Source organism: Rhea americana, unplaced genomic scaffold (genome assembly GCF_003343005.1).
Source record: "Rhea americana isolate MKP2758 unplaced genomic scaffold, rheAme1 scaffold_3, whole genome shotgun sequence".
NCBI classification, from domain to species: domain Eukaryota; kingdom Metazoa; phylum Chordata; class Aves; order Rheiformes; family Rheidae; genus Rhea; species Rhea americana.
The window spans coordinates 4,915,510-4,938,364 of record NW_028186423.1 but is presented as its reverse complement, the minus strand read 5'-3'; the positions used below and the strand labels follow the sequence as shown (position 1 = coordinate 4,938,364).

The 22,855-nt window shown below is 33.9% G+C and overlaps 1 protein-coding gene across 1 annotated transcript in view; it reads left to right on the top strand.

Annotated features, from left to right (window-relative positions):
* Positions 1-22,855, top strand: part of DIAPH3 (diaphanous related formin 3) — a 238,573-nt gene that overhangs the window by 125,626 nt on the left and 90,092 nt on the right. The window contains exons 21-22 of the mRNA XM_085309483.1: positions 2,060-2,299; positions 10,867-10,996. Of these exons, the coding sequence (XP_085165609.1) occupies positions 2,060-2,299; positions 10,867-10,996 (370 nt within the window). The remainder of the gene's footprint in view (positions 1-2,059; positions 2,300-10,866; positions 10,997-22,855) is intronic.

The window sequence follows — 22,855 nt, the reverse complement described above, 5'->3', positions numbered from 1 at the left end:
ATCTAATTAATATGGAATATCTGCGTACGGTTGATACTGAACTAACATCCAAACTCTACTTATTTTGATGATTTACTGTAGGACCAGGCTAGAAGCTAGCCTGTGGGCTAAAGTTCAGTAGCAGTTGAAGTGTCCTGTGTGCTCTTACAGTTGCTTTTTCAATCTTTTAATCTTATCTGAAAGAAATCCTGTTTACGTGCTCTGCTCTATAGTGCAAACCAAAGTATTGCTAGTGAAAATGATTGCATATTTTACTTCAAGATTTCTTATCTAAACTAAAATGCAGAAGTGTCTGTTTACTTCAATAGGGCCATTGCCAGGGGGTTGCTTTGCCAGACAGGCATTGTAGAAGTGCCTTTAGTAGCATAAATTGTTACTCAACCTCCTGATCTTATTTTTACAGTTATCAAGGTAAAACCAATAGAATTCTCTGTAAGATCCTTCTTCTGCTTCTATGTCAAATCATTTGGATTAAGCAGCCTTCATTATCAGTTTGAGATAAACTGTTTGATTTTGTACTGAAATGGATGAAGAATGTTACTGTTACCCATTTCACTGAGTGAACTGTAGGATGATTAGCAACAAACAGCTTGTGAATCTTTCACTGTCCGAACTATTTTTCCATTCCTGGCCTAGGTTTGGGTTGAGAACTATTCCATAAAACTTTGGAGGTTGCTGTAGTTTGAAGGGGGATGTTGCTGATTTCAAGGTGAACCTTTAAGGCCACTCTATATGAAACCTTTGAATCTGTGGGAAAAGTGCCCTTCCTGCACTGAGAAACACTAATAGCAGCAAACTGTTATATATATATGTATGTGTATATATATGTGTGTATGTGTGTATGTATGTAGATATGTAATACAGTGATGAATCTATAGACTTTAGGATCTGAGGAATTTTCGAGGCATTACTGGCTTGAATCTTGCCTTGAAAGGAGAAAAACTATAGGGGAGAAGGATGTAAAGAATTAATTGGATTGATGAGAAAATACAGATAGGAAAAGTGGGGAAAGAAGCTCAAGGAACAGCTTGGAGGAGTACGTCTTGAGTGCAAACAGAATCACAAAGTGGGAGAAAAGCTATGATTTCCAGGAAACAATATGGATTGCATAAAATTCCTTGCAGGGATAAAAGGGGCAAGAGTGGAAAACAGAAGTCTTCTAGGATTGTATGTAATACCGTATCTAAGATGTGAAGATTCCTATGATAGAGCTGGATGGCTGAGTAGTACATTGGAAGTTTGAGAGGTTTATTGAATGCATTCCAATTTCCTTGATTTAAAGAACTAATAAAATTTGCGATCTTATAGTCTGGATACGGGCAGTRATATGCAGAATGTCTCCAGAGTGGGAACTCATTGGCCTAAGTCATGCAGAAATATTGAAACTCCAGTTGAAAATCTCTGACTAGTAAAGCATAAAGAAAGCCAAGTCTTTTGCATGTAATTTACAGAAGCTACTGTTTTCCTTAGGAACATTCTGTTTTATCTAATTAACTGTATAAGACCCAGGACTCTAGTGGGGTATGAATGCTGGCATATACAAATACACATTATTGTAAGTTTTTCATGGCTGAGATTGTTCTTCAAACCCACATTTTCCTGCAAGTTTATAGTATAATCTTATTGCAATCAGCTTTAAAATATTTGTACCAGAAAATGAGATTTGCCTTGTTTTGGTACATTTTGAGTTATACAAAATTTGTGAACTGCTTTTATTACTTTGCAACTACTGGGTCATAAACTTGGATTAGTTTTATAGGATTTGGTATATGAGTTGACAGATGTGATATATGATGACACTTTATCTTTTATTGCTTACACATACTAGTTATTGGGAAAGGATGGGAAGATGGAGGCAGTTCTTATTAACCACAAGATGAGATTTCAGTTGCTTAGCCAAGTGTCTCTCATTCATTCGTTCATTTGCTATCAGTTATAGCAGATATATTGCTTCTTCAAGCCTGTCACACCAATAAATCATTTCAGATTGTATACATTTGTATAGTGCCAAAGTGTAGCATGAATTTTAAAGGAAATCTCCTATTTTCTTTTCAATCAGATGAGCAATGTGAAGAGACTACGGCCACGGCTCAGTGCTATTCTTTTTAAGCTTCAGTTCGAGGAGCAGGTGAACAACATCAAACCTGACATCATGGCTGTCAGTGCTGCCTGTGAAGAGATAAAGAAGAGTAAAAGCTTCAGCAAGCTGCTGGAACTAGTATTGTTAATGGGAAACTACATGAATGCAGGTTCTCGGAATGCACAGACCTTTGGATATAACCTCAGCTCCCTGTGTAAAGTGAGTCCTGAAATGTCCATGTTGAGTTCTAATATTACATTCGCTCTTTCATTTATTACACTCCTAAATACTTTGCCTTGATGTCTTCCTCGCAGTTTATAATTTGTTTTCATTTTTTTCATTATTCTTAATAGTTGTTGATGGCTTRAATGATACAGAACTAATCTGTGTACAGTCACTTTGAGATTGGCTTGTGTATAAAATTTTAGAAGTTTCTATACTGAGGAAATAACATAAAGCCAATTTAAATAAAGTTATAGAAGTCCATACCAATGTTATCATAGTAGCATTACAGTCTTATGTGTCTGAACATTTTTGACTGTCACATTTAATTTTTTTTTATACAGTTATGATGTCTCTTGTACATAAAACTTTTATCTGACTCTTCTATGTTAAAGCTCAATCTTTTCAGGTCCATATGTTTCATTTAATTTTTCTTATATAAAAGCTGAAGGAGGAAAGGTTAAGGTATATGCACTAAGATATCTATCCTTCCCTGAGTATTAATTCCTAAGTTTTAAAGTTCCATCACTGTGGTCCTCCAGTGTTGAATATGACACCTTATTTTCTATTTAAGTTGTAACTTATATACCATACCTATTCTAAACTAAGTATTTAAGCATGCAGCAGCCACATAGAGGAATATAGCGTAGATGAAATCATTGAATTAAAAGTACAATTTGTTGAGAAATAAACAGATTTCAGAGGGTGGGAATTAAAGGTTCTCTTTCCAACTGAGAGTACTTTTAAAATATGTTTTTACCAAAATCTGTCCTAGGTTCAGTTATATTCTCTGCATTTTTAATATGTAAGACAAYGAAAAAGAAATTATATTTATGGAAGCAATAAGTAAAGTTAATTGTTACAGGCACTTTAGAGAGCAGGATCAAAGTGATCTTGGAGAAATAATCTAAAGTCTAGAACATGAAAATGTTGAAGACTATCACAACATACTAAATCTAGGGATCTGGAATGCCTAACGATGAAAATAAGGAATGARTGGCTAAGCAATATTCCAGGAAAATTTTAAGTTCCTGGCTAACTGTACAGTGCACTGGCATTAAATGCATTTGATAAACTAGGATATCATAAGTTTACACACTTAAAGGTTATTTAGGGCTGTAGGACTCAGCAATAAATAATAGAGGCAAATTTTCCTGTCTGTGTTTTAGAAGGCCTTCTGTTTAATATAAAGATGGTAATTATTCCTATGTACTTGGTACTGATAGGGAAATGTTTTCTGCAGCACTGCAAAAATGTATAGGTGACTGGTAAAAATCCAAAGTGTAGTTACATATAACACTTCTAAACTTCTGTAAAAGAAAAAAAAAGGATTTAGGTGTATTTTATTTAGAAAAGAAATGTGAGGACTATTAAGAGGACATAAGAGTGTCCTTATGTTACTAATTTATGATAGAGATGACATTTAGACATTTATCTATGTAATTGAGGTAGGAGGTGAAGTAATTGGCTTGGTGGTAGCAAAGGAAGCTTGGTTAAAAATTAAGAAAGCTTTCTAACTACAAAGATAGTTAAAAACTTTATAATGATGGAGATTGTGTAAAACTTTTGAAATCTGAGTATACTGATGATTCTCAAAGAGTTTCCATGAGGCCAAAGAGTGAGTCAAAATAAATAATATTTTGGATAGAGTATTCAGTTAACTAATCGAGAAGTGCATGAGGATTTCTTAGAATCATAGAATAATACAGGTTGGAAGGGACTTCAAGAAGCTTTTAGTCCATCTGCTCAAGAAAGAACTGAGCATTATTAGTATTCTATTTGCCCAAAATTTTAAAAATCCTAAGTTTTGATAGATTTTAATTTGAGATTATTTGGCATATATGATGCTACTTTTGATCAGGTTGGTGAAGTAGACACAAGGCTCTAAGGACATGAAAAAGGTAATTTGATCCTAATACTCATAATGTAAAGTGTAATTTTGACATTGTATAATATCATATGATCAGAAGTGTTGATACTGGTTTACTCCTTTCAGGACTTTATTAACTGTGCATACACATACCTTCTTGCACTTGATATAGTTAATTTACATAAGAAATCTTCAAGTATAAAATGAAGTTCAAATAACAAAACATTTCATATATATCATCTCAAGCTGATAGTTAGTAAATASTAGCCCATGCTGCTTCTTTTTTAATCTTTTTTTGAGTGAAGATAATGCCACCTTAATGACAGTGAAGATGAACATATTGAGTTAGTAAAGGAAGACCAGCTATTACAGGTTTTGTTGGAGGCAGAGCAAAAGCTATGGCCATAGAGATAATCTATAAAATTTCAGGTCTCTGTCATTGTCCTAGGAAAGTGCAACCTACAATCAAAGACTTGTCCTTTTGAAGTCTGACTTTTTTTTTCCAGAGAGAGAATCACTGAGAATTTGCATTTGTCATCCTTCTGCTATACTGAATTCATATTATCAGCATCAGTTGATCACCCCCCAAAAAAAAAAAAATGTTTTCTTCCACTGCTGAATTCACTCCAGTGACTTCAGTTTGTCTGTGTTGTACTGAGGAGCCCAGAAATGGACACAGCACTGCAGATGTAGTCTTACCAGTGTTGAGCAGAGCGGAAGGATCCCATCCCTTACCTGCCGTTAACACTCTTCTTAATGCAGCACAAGATGTTGCTGGCTGACTTTGCTTCAAGGGCACATTGCCCTTGACAGGCCCAGCCTGTACTGATGCAGGAGGTTATTCCTCCCCAGGTGCGGGGGGAGGATCTTCTGCATTTTCAATTGCTTGGCTCCATGAGATTCCTGTCTGCCTATTTCTCCAGCATGTCAAGGTCCCTCTGAAAGGTGGCAGAACGATCTGTTGTATCAACCACTCCCAGTTTTGAATCATCTGCAAACCTGATGATCGTGCAGTCTGTCCCATATCCAGGTAATTAATGAAGTTATGAAACCATATTGGCCCCAGTATCAAACCCAAGCTACACCACTAGTGATTGACCTCCACCTGGACTTCGCTGCTAGCCCAGCATTTCAGCCAATTTTCATTCCAACTCACTGTCCACTTACTTTGTCAACACTCTGTCAGTTTGTCTATGAGGATCTCTCAAAAGCCTTGCTGAAGTCAAGATAAAACAGCATGCACTGCTTTCTCCTTGTCTTTTGCACCAGCCTTCTCATAGTAGAAGGCTAACAGGGTTGATCAAGCATGATTTCTCCTTTATAATCCTGTGCTGACTACTCCAGTCACTTTCTTGTCCTTAATATATTTGGGAATGATTTCTAAGGTAATTTTCTCCATCACCTGCCCAGGAATCGAGGTGAGACCGACCAGCCTACAGTTCCACAGATTTTCTTCCTTAGCCTTCTTGAAGATAGGAGTGACATTTACTTTCTTCCAGAATCTCTTCTAATCACCATGACCTTTCAAAAATAATGGAGAGTGGCCTTGCACTGGCATTGGCCAGCTATCTCAGCACTCATTAAAGCATTTCATCAGGTCCCACGCACTTGTGTGTGTCTGATTTGTTTAAATGTTCACAACCTGATCCTCTTCTTCTGAGGATTTCCTTCCTTACTCTAGACTTTCCCACTGGTCTCAGGGACTTGAGATTCCAAAAGGCTGGTCTTACCAGTAAAGACATAGGGGAAGAAGGCATTGAGTACCTCAGCCTTTTCTGTGTCTTGTGTCACCAAGCCCCATTCCAATTCAGCAGAAGGCCTAAATTTTCCGTGGTCTGTCTTTTGCTGCCCTACATCAGTAGAGTCCTTTYTTGTTGCCTTTCACATCCCTTGCCATCCACATTCCACTCCAGGTGGGCTTTGGCTTTTCTAACTCATCGCTGCATATTCAGACAGTGTCTCTATGATCCTCCTGGGTTACCTGTCCTGCCCCCACTTCTGGTATGCTGCTTTTTTATACTTCGTTTTGCGAAGAGCTCCTTGCTCATTCAAGTATGCCTTCTGCTGCCTTTGCCTGATTTCCTGCTCATCAGACACATTGTTCTTGAGCCTGGAGGGGTTGATCTTTGAAATCGACCAGCTTTCCTGGACCCCTCTTCTTTCCAGGACTGTCTCCTGTGGAATTCTTCTGAGCAGAGGCCAAAGTGTGATCCCTGAAGTCCAGGATTGTGATCCTTCTGCTTGTCTTGTTCCTTCTTCTCAGGATCTGAAACTCCATTTTTTTCATGGTCGCTGCAACTAAGGCTGCCTACAGCCTTTACATCCCTGACTGGTTCTTCCTTGTTTGTAACTATCAGGTCCAGCAGAGTATCTCTCCTCATCAGCTCCTCTATCACCTGTGTCAGGAAGTTATTATCGGTGCACTCTAAAAACCTGGATAGTTTGTGCCCTGCTCTGTTGCCCTTCCAGCACCTGCTGGTGGGTCAGGGAGGGACCTTAAGGTCCATTGTGARGACTAGAATTTACAAACATGAGACTTTTTCCAATTGTTTAAAGAAAGTGTCATCTACTACTTTTTCATGATCAGGCATTCTGTAGCAGACCCATCACAATGTTGCCCACATTGGTCTGTCCTTTTGACAAGAAAGTTTGAAGAAGAGAAGGAAGGGCTTTCATGTATCCAGATTAGGAATTCTAGTTTAACTATGTTTACATGCCTATGTCTCCTTTCCCATGTAWTTAGATACTGGAACAGTAGAACAGGAGGACTATTTCATCAATTATCCCTAGAAGAGGGATAACATAAGAGCAATAGGTTGAATTAGACAACCATTAGAATTCTGCAAGTTGTTCTGGAGAATGGATGCGGAGTTACTGACCACCTTTGAGAAGCTCAGGTCTTTTAGGACATATTAGCATATCAGAGCCAAATAAACGCTATGCAATTTGAACTTTGTACTAAAATATTTAAATGATTTTTTCCTTAGAGATGGTCCAAGGGAAAGTATGTGCTAATTGGCTGGCTAGTCACATGAAGATGGTTAAACAATTCAATAGATTATAATTTCATATTATATATATTGAGATTATAATCTCTTATTGAAGATTTCAAAGAAAATTTAGACTTTTCAGTCAAGATTTCTCTATTCCTTATTATCTGACATCTAGTAAGTTAAACTGAGTTTTTTCTTGTAGTAAAGGCAGTCATAACACTTTCTCCTGTGGATTTTTTTTACATCCAATAAATGTTGCACTCACACTACACTCTTAGTATAATTCAATTTAAAAACTCAATCAACCTTGAGCTAGGAATCCATTAAAGATGGTCTTAATCATTTCCAGTGGTCGTAGTGTTAGTGGTTAAAGAATATAGCCACGTGGAATAATATTGAAGACTGTAATTGTTTCATTCTGAGTAATGTTCTTCCCCAAGAGCTCTTGGCTGTGGATTTCTTCTAAATAAATTAAACCACCCCTTGTGCTGAGTTCATGTGAATTCCCTGTGGAAGTTTAAAATAGAATGTAGGTTGTATTTTCATCAATATTTATATATTCTTTCACATATAATTGGTGTGAGTGTGACTGTATTCCCTCAAACTATTTGAAATAAAACTTTAGAAGCATACTAGTTACTTAAATCTCATTCTGAATAAAGATAGTGGTGATATCATTCTACAGAAAATGAGTTTAAAAATACAAGGCATCTCTGCTGTTGTCGTAGATGAATGCTTATTCTTTGCCTGTTCAAAGTCAATTGAAAGTGATCTAGCTCATTCTGTTAGCGTAACACCAACTATGTTATTTGTTCTTTTAAGAGCCATAACTAAGAAAGCTCACATCTGCTTGCTTAAAAAAATGCAGTCATACTCTTATCTAATAGAGTCATCATTCATTAAATTACAGTATCTTATTAACCATCATCATGATGACCTTCTAGATTTGTAAATGCTTTTGGTATGATATTTAAAAAGGGAAGCTTCTTTTCTAGGGAGCAAGAAGGGAGAAGACTAGTGCCTTCCTTTCCAGCACTTTTAGCTCAGGTATTGCGCTAGCATTCTTTTTTTTTCTTTTTCTTTTTTCTTTTTCTTTTTTCTTTTTCTTTTTCCCATAGTCATCTATACCTTGACTAATCATGGTCTTGGTTGCAAAATAACCCTGGAAATCGGTTTGAATTTGTCAACTACTGCAGGATGCAGTTGTCTTTCTTCTGAATAGGGTAGGATAGTGTGCTAAAGAGTAAAACCCTTCTGGATAGATTCTTACAKAGTATGAAATTCAGGGTACTAGTCACCAACTTCTAATTCATCTCATCCAGTTGTGGCCTCATTTAGGAAATCATGAGTGCCAAGCCTTCACTGGTTATGAAATAGTGTCTTACACAGATTACTTTGTCTGGAAACAAGGAGGTAAAGCTATTTATGTATAAATTTGGGGATTTTCTTTACTATGCATAGTGTCTGGACTAATGCAAATCACCTCTGTTCTGAGAATAATAAACTGCTTCACCTAATAAGAATTTTAGAATAGGAAAAAAAAATCACATAAACTTCTACTCTTTCAAGGCCCAAAACTAGAAAGCTGCAAACTGCAGATGTCTTGGCTGTCTTCACAGCAGTTTTCAGTAGGGTTTTACAAAACTTAAGAAATTTGCATTGGCTTCTGTCCTTCAAATTTGTTGATCTCTATAATATTTTTAGAATAGGTGATATATCTGCTAATCTTCATTGGTGACCAACTATGCCTCAGGAACTATATGAATATGTTCATACTTTGCACTTTACGTACTTCTGCACTTTACACTTTCCTACCTGCATATAGAATTGAACTGTAATAGTTGTTCTGCATCAAGGACATACTTGCATATTTTCAGAGCAGAGCTATGATACTGATGTGCTAATATTATATCATTTATTAAATACCAACATATTAAAATATAGATGCATGTTTATAACATTGGTTTGCTTTTAAAACCTAACTTTTGTTAATTGTATATTTTAAGAGAAGTATTGTAGTAGAAACTTTTTATCCAATAATTTAGACATTTATCACAGAGAATCCTAGTCCGGTATAAGTAATTTGTTTTATAACACTGCATGCTGTAAAGACCCTATAATAGTTTTTGTTGTTTAGTTTGTGTGTGTATATATATATACACACACACATACTTTCCATTTTTTGCTATTTTAAAAACTCTGTCTTACATTATTATTAATCTATTTGTCTAAATGAAAAAATATATATTCTGGAAGAGTATATACCGTCATATTTATTAACATAGTATCATCCTGATCTTTGAAAATAATCTCTGAATTTTCATATTAAAATATGAAATATCAACTTCAGTGATAATTACCTATACAAAATTCTGCATTTTAATTTGACATGAAAATTAAAATTGACATTCTAATTTAATATGAGAAAAGCAAATAGTATACTTCTATCTGATTCTTACATCACTAGAATGCCTTTTATGTGATCTTTGAGGCTATTGGGAAGTACAAGAAAAGTGGAAAAAATAACCTTTATAAGAAATTGGCAACCATGGGAAATGCATTGTAATGTAAGAATTATGTATGTGCATAAATATTTAGATTGGGATTGACTTTGTTTCTGCTTCCTTATTCAGAAGTAATCACCATATAGCTTTGTGCTTGATCTGAACTTTTTTTTTTTTTTGAAAGAAAACACTTTTTTTCTTTTTTTATTTCTTCTACCTCTTGGCTGTAGAAGAGGTACAGTAGTTGGCTGTAGTTAACTCTTCTGCTGTTTYGCATTGCCAATCATTTATGTTCCTTGTGGTAACCAAATTAAGAAACAATCCTAAAGTTGAAATTAGCTAACATGAGTTTCTATTTATTTAGTGCTAATTATAATATTTCACTAACACTTTTCTTGCCTGATGCTCTAATGTACTATATGTAATCTGGCAACCCTTTATGCATACACACGGTTCATGTGTATCAATATATAAAAAAGTATACTTTTTTTGTAGAAATTCTTAAGCAGAAATAGGTTTTAAAAGATACTAGACAAGCACTTTCCTATGAGATGTTATTTTAAAATGACAAATAATATAATTTTCTATTTCTGGATACAAGCTTTAGAACTGTGGAGCTTCAAATCATGTTCATTGTGTACAGGGTTCAGACAGAAAAATTTATAGTTAAGAACATTGGAACGCAAACATTCTTAAATAATGAAATCTGTGCTATAAAAGGTTGAATAACAAAATAATTTGCTCTCAAGAATGGATGACTTGAGAGGCTTCTGTTGCATACGTATTGTTAGGGTACAATTCATTTCACACATAGTGAAATGTCATGGTGTGGACTGATGTATCTGTATTGTTAGATTTTGCTGATTTAGTTCTGACAATTTTCACTTTCAAAAATTACTCAGTTTTGCAAACAAAACTATATTATTTAAAAGTTAAACTTACAAAGAAAAATATGTCCTGGGTTTGTACAGAAACTCACATAGTGCATGGAATGCAAAAATAAACATTTATTGTGTTTCTTGTAAGGATTTTTAACAAGGTGAAAATATAGCAAACTACTTACAATTTTATTTAAGGTTTGCACCAGTTCAGCAGTTTGTTCTTAYCTTTCTTGTATTCACAATTCATAGTGTACATTAATTATCAAAATATTAAGACAGAATCTTATTCTAAGTGTTTTAACTTTTTTTCCCCCAGCTGAAGGACACAAAGTCGGCAGATCAAAAAACAACATTGCTTCATTTTCTTGTAGAAGTATGTGAAGAAAAATATCAGGATGTCCTAAATTTTGTTGAGGATTTTCAGCATTTAGATAAAGCTAGTAAAGGTTTGTATTAACTAAATGAACATTTTGATTCTGAGTGTGTATCAATGTCTTTTACTGTGAGTTGTTTATTCTACACTAGTGTTATTTTCAAAGCGCATATTAATAGTATATGTCATATATCAGCAATTTGAACTGCCGTAAGTATTCTTGAAGATATATATCGCTATTTACTCTTTTAATCTTTCAATCTTCTGTATCGTAAGAGTAGTAGAGTTATTCAGTGTCTTCTAATTCATAAATGCAGAAAGGCTTTCATACTATCGTTTCAATTTTGTTCATTTTAAACATAAATCAGAAAAATTTCTTCTTTTCTGTATGTAAATTCTTCATGCAACAGTAGTGTTGGAAGTCAGGAAAAACAAATTTGTCTTTTTACTGCTTCATCATACCGAGTGAAAACTTGTAAATCTCAGTATGAGCAGCAGCAGATTTTTACATTTAACTTCCTAATTAGGAGTTCTTTCTGCAAATTAAGTCACAAATTAACTAATTTAAACTGACTAAGCATGGAGTTAGAAATTGACACCACCTCAGTGTTGTCATGTCCTTGCAGGAAGGATGAGATTGGGTGGGCTGTCTGAGTTAATTATATTTTAGCTTATGTCAGTTTGGAGAATATCAATGTGTATCTGTATTGCTTTGCACAGTGTCAATCTTATGCCTCACTCAGTCTCTCTGCTACAAAGTATAGCTTTGCAAAAGCTCTTCCTGATAGAGAACTTGAGATAGTGGTCACTCATGTAGAGTTTTGTTTATGTTGTCACTGTTCTTAACACTTCCAATTTTAGTTAGTACTCTAAAAACGCTTGGAAATTCAGGTATATTTAAATAACTGCCAAATGTTTTCCAGTCCTTTATATGACTGTTTGTATTGGTAATGGATAGAGTTTCTACTTTATATATTTAATATTTTTATGCACTATTTTCATAGAAGCCACTATTCATTTGTCACTGATTTTTCATTCTTAATATGTTACTGGCTATATTGTTGTTGAATTTTGTATATCAGCCAGAAAAACTAAATTGATCTTTATTAGAGGCCATTTTTTTTCAATATAGATAATTGTCCTGTATGAAGCTACTGATTGTATAGTAAGTTTCCAAGGTATAAAAAAGTGACCACACAGAGTAGCCTGTAAAATTATCATTATTTGCTATTAGATTTTATATTCTTTTTTTGGGTATCTGCTATTGACTAGATGGGTCTTTGTTCTGATTAAGCTGTGCTGTGGGACAAAAAATCAATGATCATACGTTTTCAGGTTTATTTATTGCATTTAATTCAGTGTATTATTTGAAAGGTATTTTGCATTTACATTTTACTGTAAAAACAGAGCCTCAGGATGTCTTTATTTAATCTGTCTTTAACAGATTAGTGTACCAGTGTGTTTTATCTGCACCTGTTTCCCTACCTGAAAAATTCTATTTTGTTTTGAAAGACTGTTTCCCTGTGTTGGAATTTTTGAAAATCTTGCAGAGCCCAAAACGCACAGCTTATTTATTCCTAAAAYATAGTATTTATGCAGAAGTATATTTCTATAAAGCGAGCTGATTTAATATACACTAGTATTTGTACATTAAACTTCTAACTAAGTGGCTATTTTTACTTAAGATTACTAAAAGGTTAGTTCAGAATTATCTATGAATAATCTGTAGTTAGTCAGCTATATGCAACCTGTTGGACTAACTTGGTTTGATTTGACCTATTGATATACTGATCAAGGCTAGCAGATCGACCGAGAGTGATGGTAATCTTTTCCTTTACATTGTCTCAGAATGCTTTCCTTTATAAAAACTCATTAAGATTAGATGACAGTTTTGGTGTACTAAGATGGTTTTAGATCATGTACTTATCAACCTGGTAAACAGCTGTGTTTGTCTAATGCAACCAGATAATGATCCCTCTGTTTCTAAACTGAGGTAAGTAGATTCCCAGAGCTCTAAATTATTTATTTTAGAATATAGCCTGTAATGCTTTTATATTTTAGCCCTTCTCATTATTAACTTGTATTATGTTAAATTAGTTGTCATAACATTCTTTGTTGCTATATATTCTGCTAGTTTACTACTTTAGTGTTTCTGTTTTTTTTTTCTATATTAATCTCTGTATGTTTGATTTTGGACTTTATACATGAAAACCACAAACTATTCAAATATGTGGCATAAAATGCCAAATTCCAAGTATTTTAATAGAGCTTGAAGGTACTACAATGCTATTATTTTTGCATTGCAATTTGTACAGTGAGCTGGGAAACACAGATTTTACAAGGAATTGTGCCCACTAAGGAAACTGAGATAGAGGGAAGTTCATCAAAGATCTTTTAACTTTATGATCATCTAATCAAATAGGCTCATTCTAGAAAAAAATACTGGTTATGTTCTGGCAGAATTTGTATATACAACTTAGAATTTCTCCTCCATCGCAAGAAACAGTAGTTAAGAATAATCCTTCCTGGGTTATATTTACTAGAGGCAATTCAAACTTCTAGAAAATAYGGAGAACTGCTGGCTATGAATGTTACATCCAAGTGTTATAGGATAATGACAGTACAGAAAGAGGGAAATTAGCCGACCCTTTCTCTGTCATCTAGTAGGAAATTCCTGCTTATGTATAGGCTTCTTTGGTGGAAAATGTGTTGAGTGAAAAAATATATTATGCTTTACTGGATCATATTATTACAGTGCTCGATTTTTTCTGTGAACCATACTGGTAGTATTTTATTYCAATGTTTTGTTTCTAAATCATATTCTCTACCTTTGTCCTAGCAAAGGTTAGGAGCAGCATAGGGATGCTAGAATGCCAGTTCTCTTTATGGCTTCACTAAATTTTGTTCTCTGAAGTCATTTTTTATAATTAATTTGAAGAATAGATCTATGAAGTTGAATTAGAATATTCTCTTCTTCCATAGCTTTGTTACAAACTATTTTTTTTTGTTGTGAGCTATTTTATTTCATGTCTATATATCTGTAAATAAAATGTGAAATCATTGTGGGATAAAGCTATTATCAATAGGTGCACTTCTAAATTATAAATCAAAGCTTTCTGTTAATATTGTTCAAATTTTATTTACACATCTTTTTGCCATGTGAATTTTAATTTGAACACACTCAGAAGAACTGTACAGTGCATGTTGGTCTCTTATTTTTTTGTTTTGTTTGATCTTCACTTTCTCGTACCATCGAGTGCCTGGTGACAGTCTTACTACAAGTTTTTCCCGGGCTACTTAAAGGATGCCTTTTAGAATTCTTGCCTGATGTGGCTCTCCTTGTTGCAGCCAGCCCCTTCGTAGTGTAACTGCTATCTCTTTTATTTTGTAGTCCTTCAGTCTCAGAACTTTTCTCTCAACTTACTTCTGACTCAAAATAGTGAACACTTTTCCATTATTCATACTTACTTGTATATGTTCTTTACTTGCCTCTTCTCCCTGAATTTCTTAAAATACTGTTTCCATATTAAATTCATCTTAGCAATTTTTTTTATGAGTTACACTATGAAAGTTGTTTTATACCAGCTGTATTCTGTTCCTCTTTCTTTAGCATCCTCCAGAGTCCACTTATATCTGTTACAATGTTTAGCAATTCTTTTTTTTTTTCTTCCATCAGTCAAATTATTTTATTGTTTCAAAGTTCTCCATTGGTGTGTTTTTCCCCTGACTCTTTTAAAATCTATGGCAAGCTGCTTTATCCTTTTACAAGAAATATCCTTGTGTTTCATCAAATATTCCTCATAACATTGTTTAACAAGTGCCATGCATTAAGCTGTTAACATAGATTGTGAGACTTTAAAAACAGTATTATGTCTTATTTGTTGTCAAGCTAATATCTATTTTATAGTATTTTATAAATCTTACTGCAATTCCTGAAATGATATGGGAAATTCAAAAAGTATTAATTCTCTATTAGAAATATGTTTTTTTAAAAAAACTCCATTAGAAAAGAGAATTTTTAGATTTTATATCTATATGTCTGCAACAGGCAAGCAGCAAGGATCATGTGACCTATGCAATAGTAGTTTACCTCAGGTTATTAAATTTGTTTTTCCATTATGTGCTAAAATTTTCATTTCTGCTTTTGTAATACTAGAAGTAGGCTTAATGCACTGCCACAGTACATGAATTAAAGATACCTTTTTTCTTTGAAGTATAGCAAATTCTGTTTTTTAAGTACTTTAGATCAGCAGGAGGAACTTTCATTGCAACTAATGAGCTTACTGATAGGGCAGTTTCTGAAGAGTCATTTAATTAAAACTGTCTCTTCCCTTAAACATAATGGCTTTCTCACTTTTTGGTTATTATTCCAGACAAGAAATTTTGGTAATTTCGTGCACTTTACTAATTCCTCATTTTATTGCATTCTGAAGATTTATATTCTTTTTATGCAGGCTACATTTTTATTTGATTGACTCTAATTTATACTAACCTTAAAGGTAACTGTGTATAGAGTCTTCCTCTCACATTTTAAGCACAATATGAAGCTGCAGGTTTTCCTACCTATAAAAGCTATTACTCTGTCATTTTACAAGTAACTTGTCCACTTTCTCATTTTTGAAATTTTACTCATTTTTTGCCTAGATAGTTAATGTGATAATTTCACTGTTTGTAACTATAAACCAAATTGTATTTTCTTTTAATTTCATATGGTAATAAATTACAAGCGTTGCTATTATTAATTTTGTTGCTAGGTGAGAATTATAAGCATTTAGTTAGATCTTGCTCTCTGATCATTGAAGGAAGGAAAAGAAAAATCTTAGGAAATAGCTGGTAAACACATAAGCACTAAATTGGAACAGAGAAKTGAAATAATTTGTTTTATGAATTTTTCTTTTGTGGGGGGGTAGGGGAGAGATGTATAAAAATATATTCCCCCATTGAATTATTTTATTAATTCATATTCTTATGAGCTAATACTTTTGGTACATTGTCTTTATCAAATAGATGGTTTTGATACTGGAATTCCAAAAGTATATTCATGGGACTTCTGAAGTAATCTTTGTCATGATGTTATCAGTATTGCTTTATATTAATCATTGCTTTTGTGGGGCATCTGCTACTTCTCTGTGCCTAATCTCTCTCTCCTACAAAAAGAGACTTAGTCTGAGAGTGAAGTTGAGTTCATATTTATTAAAAAACAATACTCAATCCCCTGCCAAATGTTTAAAAGCATTAGGATAGCATGAAATAGCAGTATTACATATTGCCGATAGCATATACGTTAAGTCAAGAGGAATGTGTTTTTTTCCTCTTACTAAATTTCTAAAAATTTATGGCAAATTCCATTGTGGTATTAAATAACATACTTTCTATTATGCCTTGCTTAGGATTTTGGGGGTCTTTCTGTTTGTATATTTTAAATAGCAAGTTCACATGGTGAGTTTTCAGATATTCCTCTTCTATTCTCTCACTCAACAGCAGGAAATTCCTGGAAACTTGTTAGCCTTTTTCTGCTATAACTAAGGCTCACTGTTTGCCTTTTTTTTTTTTTTTTCTTCCTTGTAGGCAGTAAAATCCTCATAGTTCGTTCCACTCTAGTCACTTATGGCAATTTTTTCTCTTTTTTATTTGTTTAAAGGATAGATTTGCAGTTTTCATTACATGTTCAGGCCCTATTAAATGATGAAGTTTAGTTCTATTAAAAAAAAAAAAACTTTAGATATAGTGTACTAGTATTGTAATTTATTATTACATTTACTCCAGGAAAACATACTTTACTCAGTCAGTACAAAAATGATTCTGCTATCTTGCAGGATACCCAAGTGTATAAGTTCTTATAGTAGACTTGTACTGTAGAATAGAGGCAGAGTCAGAGATTTACTGGGAAAAATACTTGCAACTAACATGGTAACCAATAATCTTAACTTAAAACTTAATAATCCAGTTTTTGAGGATTTCTTTCTTTCTTTTTTTTTTTTAATGCAAGATTTAATTACCAGTTTGTACTTTTGTAGAAACTTAGTTATGTATGGAGTGGTCCTCTGTCTTCGTTGATAGTTTTCAAGAGCAATGTCCTTGAAAAACAACTTGTTCCTAGAAACTGAAAATCAGAAGACTTGCTACCAACTACAGGTCCATGTTTTTCATTACATGTCTATCATCTAAATTTTCTTTTTGGTGGCTTTTCAGGAAGAGAGTAATAAGATTTCCTCAGAATATTGAAAAAGGAATGATATATTTGTTCATTCTCAGATAATTCTAATTTAATTCAACCCTTAGAGAGCTTCACTTATGATATATAATAATATATATGATATATATAATAATGATATATATAACCTTTACTTTTATTAGGGTTTTTTATGTAGGTTTGTGAAATATATTCTAAAGTATCTGTGCAGGTGTTTTCTATGAATGGCAGACAACAATGTAAGAAATGGCTTATGTTGCCACTATTTAATACACAAACTCAAAATCTTAACTTTACAGGAAAAAAAAAGGTATTTTAACTGGAAATCTAGTTAATCTAGTATTAACACTAGTTCCAAAACATCAGGAATCAACCTGTTTGGTAGCACAGGGTTTATCACCTGAGTGAAATCACTCCTACTACTGTACTTATGAGCATTTCCTAGTTCTTTGGTTTGTGATCCTGTTGGTTGCATATCAAGGCAGCACTTAAGGGAAGTATCAACCTTATCTCATGTCCCAATTTCTATATGGAAGAAGCCAGTGTAAGTTTACAAGAGCTATTGAGTACTCCTGTAGATTAGTTYGGAGGCATCTAAACAAACTATGGATTTTTCAAGGGTGCTGGTCAATTAAGATAAATAATGTATTTAAAAAGAAATTTGGACTTAAATTTCATTGATTTCATCATAGTCACCCAGTAAAGAATTTGACCTTATACCACATGAAAAACTGGTATCAAAGTTGGAGGAAATGAGGATTAGTGAAATARTTGCATAAACAAGAACGCAGTATGTACTTTTGAAAAGGAACTTACTAGTTTGTCAAACAGTCATAACCATTGTGATTTCTAAAGGCTAGCTGTTATTTCCTGATTCTTTTGGGGGCATTGGGGAGGTAGAAGTGTTCTAATAGAAGAAGAGATGAGACAAAATTAATAACAGTTGTTGGTGTAGATGAAGATTAGCATATCACAGAGAATCAGAAAGATCACAAGAGTAGATGTGACAGGTAATAAAGAAGAGAAAAATATTTCACTGAAATATATTGCCACAAGTATAAATTARCATAGAAATTAGATCAATATGCTTGACTATTAAAAGCATAAGGTTTCTGAATAGCCTTCCTGAGAGCTAATTTTCTTGGGTTTAAAAAAAAAAAAAAAATCCTGCATACTTTTAAATTGGWGTTTGGTAGTTAAGAACAACAGTTACATGAATATGGTGCTCAAAACAGCATCTACTAAGTTTTATGACCCAGGAGATAAATTACAGAAGGAATTGAAGATTTGTTTTGATTTGCCTTTCAGACAAGACTCCTATTAACTTTAAAGCAATAGTATTTCTAATGGCCTTAGAATAAGTACTGAAGTGTGGTAGAGTTTTGACAGACAGACTTCCATACGGAAACAGAGTTTTCAGATACCACTCTTTTTAAAGATCCCTGTCCTTTTTCTTCCTTTTGGGTTTTCTTTTTGTTGTTTTCTTTTCCTCCTTATGCGGGTAAAGTTGTCAAGACTGAGAAAACATAGAATGTTTTTAGCAATTAATTTTACAACACCATAGCTCACTAGGCAATAGAGGAATTTATAAAGTAAATATTTGTCTGTGAATGTAGTGTTTAGATTGGAAGACTATGTCAAGTTCTAAATTGGTTTGGGAAATTTTTATAGAAGATTGAAAAAGCATGTTAATTGTTTTTGAAATTATTTGAAGAGCATTTGTTTCTTTTTTAATCTTGAAAGTCTTAGGCAAAAAAATATGTGTTTCCCAGAAATTTACTGTTCAAGACAAAAAAAATACACTAATACTGCATTTAAGATGCAACGCCAGAAGCATTGAACATTTGTAATGGGAAATTCCTGTTGGTGAGGCGTGAGGGCAGATTTTTTGTTTACTGATATTTTTGCACCCCTGTTCATACTCAGAAAAAAGATTCACAAGAATGTATATCTACTTAACTATTGTTGACTGTGTTCAATTCGATATTAAAATGGTTCAGACAAGAATATGGCAAGTTCGTATACTGATGTGAGATTTGCATCCCAATAGTTTAGGAGCTGTTGATTCTTTCTGAGTGCATTTCACCGTACAAAACATTTGTTTTTAAAAGCTTAGAGAGTATATTGAATACTGTTTTTTCCAACTTTTTTGAAAGTAATCTTTTTTGTTTTTATTATTACACTTTTGACTTTGAGTTTTGCACAGTAGTGTTATCTGGCTAGATAGATTTTAAAATATGATTCTGAACTGAACTACTTACCTGTAAGTGAAATAACCTGTTTCCTTTATGGTGTACAAAAAAATACACACTTCTTCAAAGCATGAATTACAGAACCAAGTATTAAGGAAGAGTTTGAGTGTTTGAATATTTTAACCAAAAGAGCTCTTCTGTTTCCAGGATGGTAATGAAATTTTTCAGTAGTCTGTGAAAATAGCTTTCTTGCTCTATCATCTTCCACTTTTCCAACATTTAAGCAGCATGGACAATCACTGGTGCAGTACTTGAGCCTTCAACTGTTTAACAAAGCAGGCAGCTTCAAAGATCAGGGTTCCAGTAATGCTATTCAGTATTTTTAATCTTATATATATGCTATTTGTGTTTATCTGTTATTGAGAGACTCTATTGGTCTACAGCATTTTAAACATTATTTAGATTAAGACAAATAGCACATTATTGATGCACGACAGAAAAAAAGGCTAGATATCTGCTAAAAGAGAAAGATAAAACATCAAATGTATTATGCAGAAACTGATTTCAAGAGGAAGATTAAAATGGCAGAAAAGGGAATGAGATTTTAAAAAACTGAATAAATGGTGATTATGTATAAACTCTTGAAGATGTAGCACTTTCCTTCCCATTAATTTTTTTTGTGCATACATACATGTTTGTGCATACATACATACACTTTCTCACATGTGTTCATATATATAGGGATATGGACACACACAGACACACGTGTATATGTATTTCTCAGGGAGTTAGAGATTGCTGTAATGGGAGTGTTTAGAAGACTGATAAATTTGGCCAATTTTAAACTATAAAATAAAACTTTACTAGATAGATATTCGTTAATAACACATTTCATGCTAATGGTTAGTTCTTAATTGTTATTAATCACTATTGCTGCATATTCAAAGCAATTAGTTCATAACAATCATATCTTCAGTTAGCTACGAGTATACAATACCATGAGCGATCCCTGAAGTTATCAGTCTTTTATAGTCTTAGTCCCCAGGTGGATGTGATGAGCCTTGAGAGCACTTCTTTAAGGGAAGCTGGAGTTGATGTGGGTACCTTCTCTCTCTCTCTCTGTCTCTCTTTCTCTCTCCTCCAATTTGAGATCTTTTATTAGATCTTTCAGACTCTAGAAAGCTTGTAGTCTTGGACCTTCAACATTGCCCTGTGTCACTACATATTGCRCAATGTTGAGGGGTATTTTTCCATGCTGTAGCAGCTATCTTATCCTATTGCTTAACCGTTTTTTCCTTTTTCCTCCTTGTATAGTTGCTGCTTTTTTTCCAAAAGCACTTATAATTGACTRTCATCAGTTTGTCTATCATTTGGAGGCTTCTGTTTTCAGCTTTTGCCCATATTTCCAAGGCTGGAACTGTTGCTCAATGTTAATCTGTACATCATAAGAAAAGACCCATGTTTCCAAGCTCCAATTCACACAGGAAGGTTTCTTGTTGATAACAAGGCCAGGGCTCCTGTACAGTTAGTGTAATGCATGGTTAGTATGAGGTCCAAAATGTATTTCTTATAATAGCAGTAGTATTTTTCCTAATGAACTTGACATAAAAATGCGTATGTGTCAATTACAAGTTACACTATACTCTTGTACTTATGTTTACATTCAAAATAAAGTTAATTAAATCCTGCTTAGAGTGCCTCTGCTTTCATATGTGTAATTGGTCTCTGCTTTGGATGCAGAAGGGAAAGCTCTTTTAGAGCTAAAGAGACAATGACATTTTCAGAGTTTTGGGAAAAAATTAGGATTTCACCAGCCATAAAGTATGCTGCCTACTACAAAAAAGAAAGAAAAAGAAGAAGGCCAGGAGCTGGCTATGGAAGGCAAGAGAAAAGGTCATCTTGGGAGAAAAAAGGCATAAATATTGGATTTTCAATCCTTTTCTGTAATGCTGAATGAATATATCCAGCTAAATCTTATTCCGCTGTTACTGGATATTTGAGGCCTATGCTAGTATTTACAGAAGATTTCTAATATTTTGTCTCTRAAATGTTTCTGTTAGTGCTCAAGACCATGCAATGCTGCAACTTTTTTTTTCTCTCTGAGAGACATCAGCAGAATTTTGAGGCTGTGTTTTGTCATTCAACAAATACAGTTTACTTTGAAATGCTATGTCAATGATATGTTGATATTTTTAGATAATTATTCAGCAGATTTAAGTCTATGCATCCAGTGTTCATGAAGTTCAAATAACAAAAGCAATAGTACGTTGTCAGAATCTTTTTTGATTTTCATTCCTACAAGGTAGTTTTCTGCATCAGCAGAGGATATAGGTCAGCTTGTTGCTGTCACACTGTCTCCTGAGAATGTAGGGGCCAGAATAGATACTAATAGAATAGAAATAGATACAGAATAGATACAGAATAGAAAGCTAAATATCTCTATGGGAGAGGAGGATTTGCTTGGTACAGAGACTGTGACCATCAAACAAAACTGTCATTGAGCTTAGGCAGCATGTAGATAAAGTGAGGATTTTTAAAATATCAGCTGAAGTATCTGTTGCAAAAAGTAGTGGAAAATTTACACCAATATAAGTGAAAAAAAACCACAAGTGGTATTACTTCTCTTTGAAGAATTATTTCTGAAATTGAAGACAAAACAGATATAGTCCCAAAGACAGAAGAAATATTGCCTTAATTTTAAGCAAGAATGATGATCTTGCTTGAGAGAAAGAAGGGGTCAAAATGACACCTTAGAAATTTGTGGAAACAAAAATCAGAGTTCTATATTGTCATACTGTAGATGCTATTTTCCATTTCTGAATTCTGATAAATGAGATACTGAACTAAAATTTTAACAAGTAGGATTTTTAGCAAGTTCACTATGGCATTAATAATGTAATGTGACTAGAGATTGTTTAAGAAACTGAGGGGAAATTAATGATTTGGGCAATTACACATCTCTTGTTGTGACCTCAATGGTTTGAAAGTTTATAGAGGAAAGAATAATCAAACGTGGAGTTTATTAAGAATAGCAGAGAGAATCACAGAATGGTTGAGGTGGGATGAGACCTCTGAAGATCACCTAGTCCAACTTCCCTGCTTAAGCAGGATCACCTACAGCAGATCGTCCAGCATTAGATCCAGACAGCTTTTTTGCATCTTCTAAGTTGGAGACTCGACAACCTCTCTGGGCAACCTGTTGCAGAGCTCAGTCACCCTCACAGCAGAAAAGYTTTTCCTCATRTTCAAATGGAACTTCCTGTGTTTCAGTTTGTGCCTGTTGCCTCTCATTTGATCRCTGGGCACCACTGAAAAGAGTCTAACTCTGTCCTCTTGACACCCTCCCTTCAGATACTTACACACACTGGTATGATCTCCCCGCTAAGTCTTCTCCAGGCTGAATGGTTGYGACTCCCTCAGCCTTTCCTCATAGGGGAGATGCTCCACTCCCTTAATCATTTTAGTAGCTCTCATGAGTTCGTTGGTATTTGACTAATCTGCAAGCTTTGACTATGAATTTCTTTTTTTTTTGACATGTGAATCTATG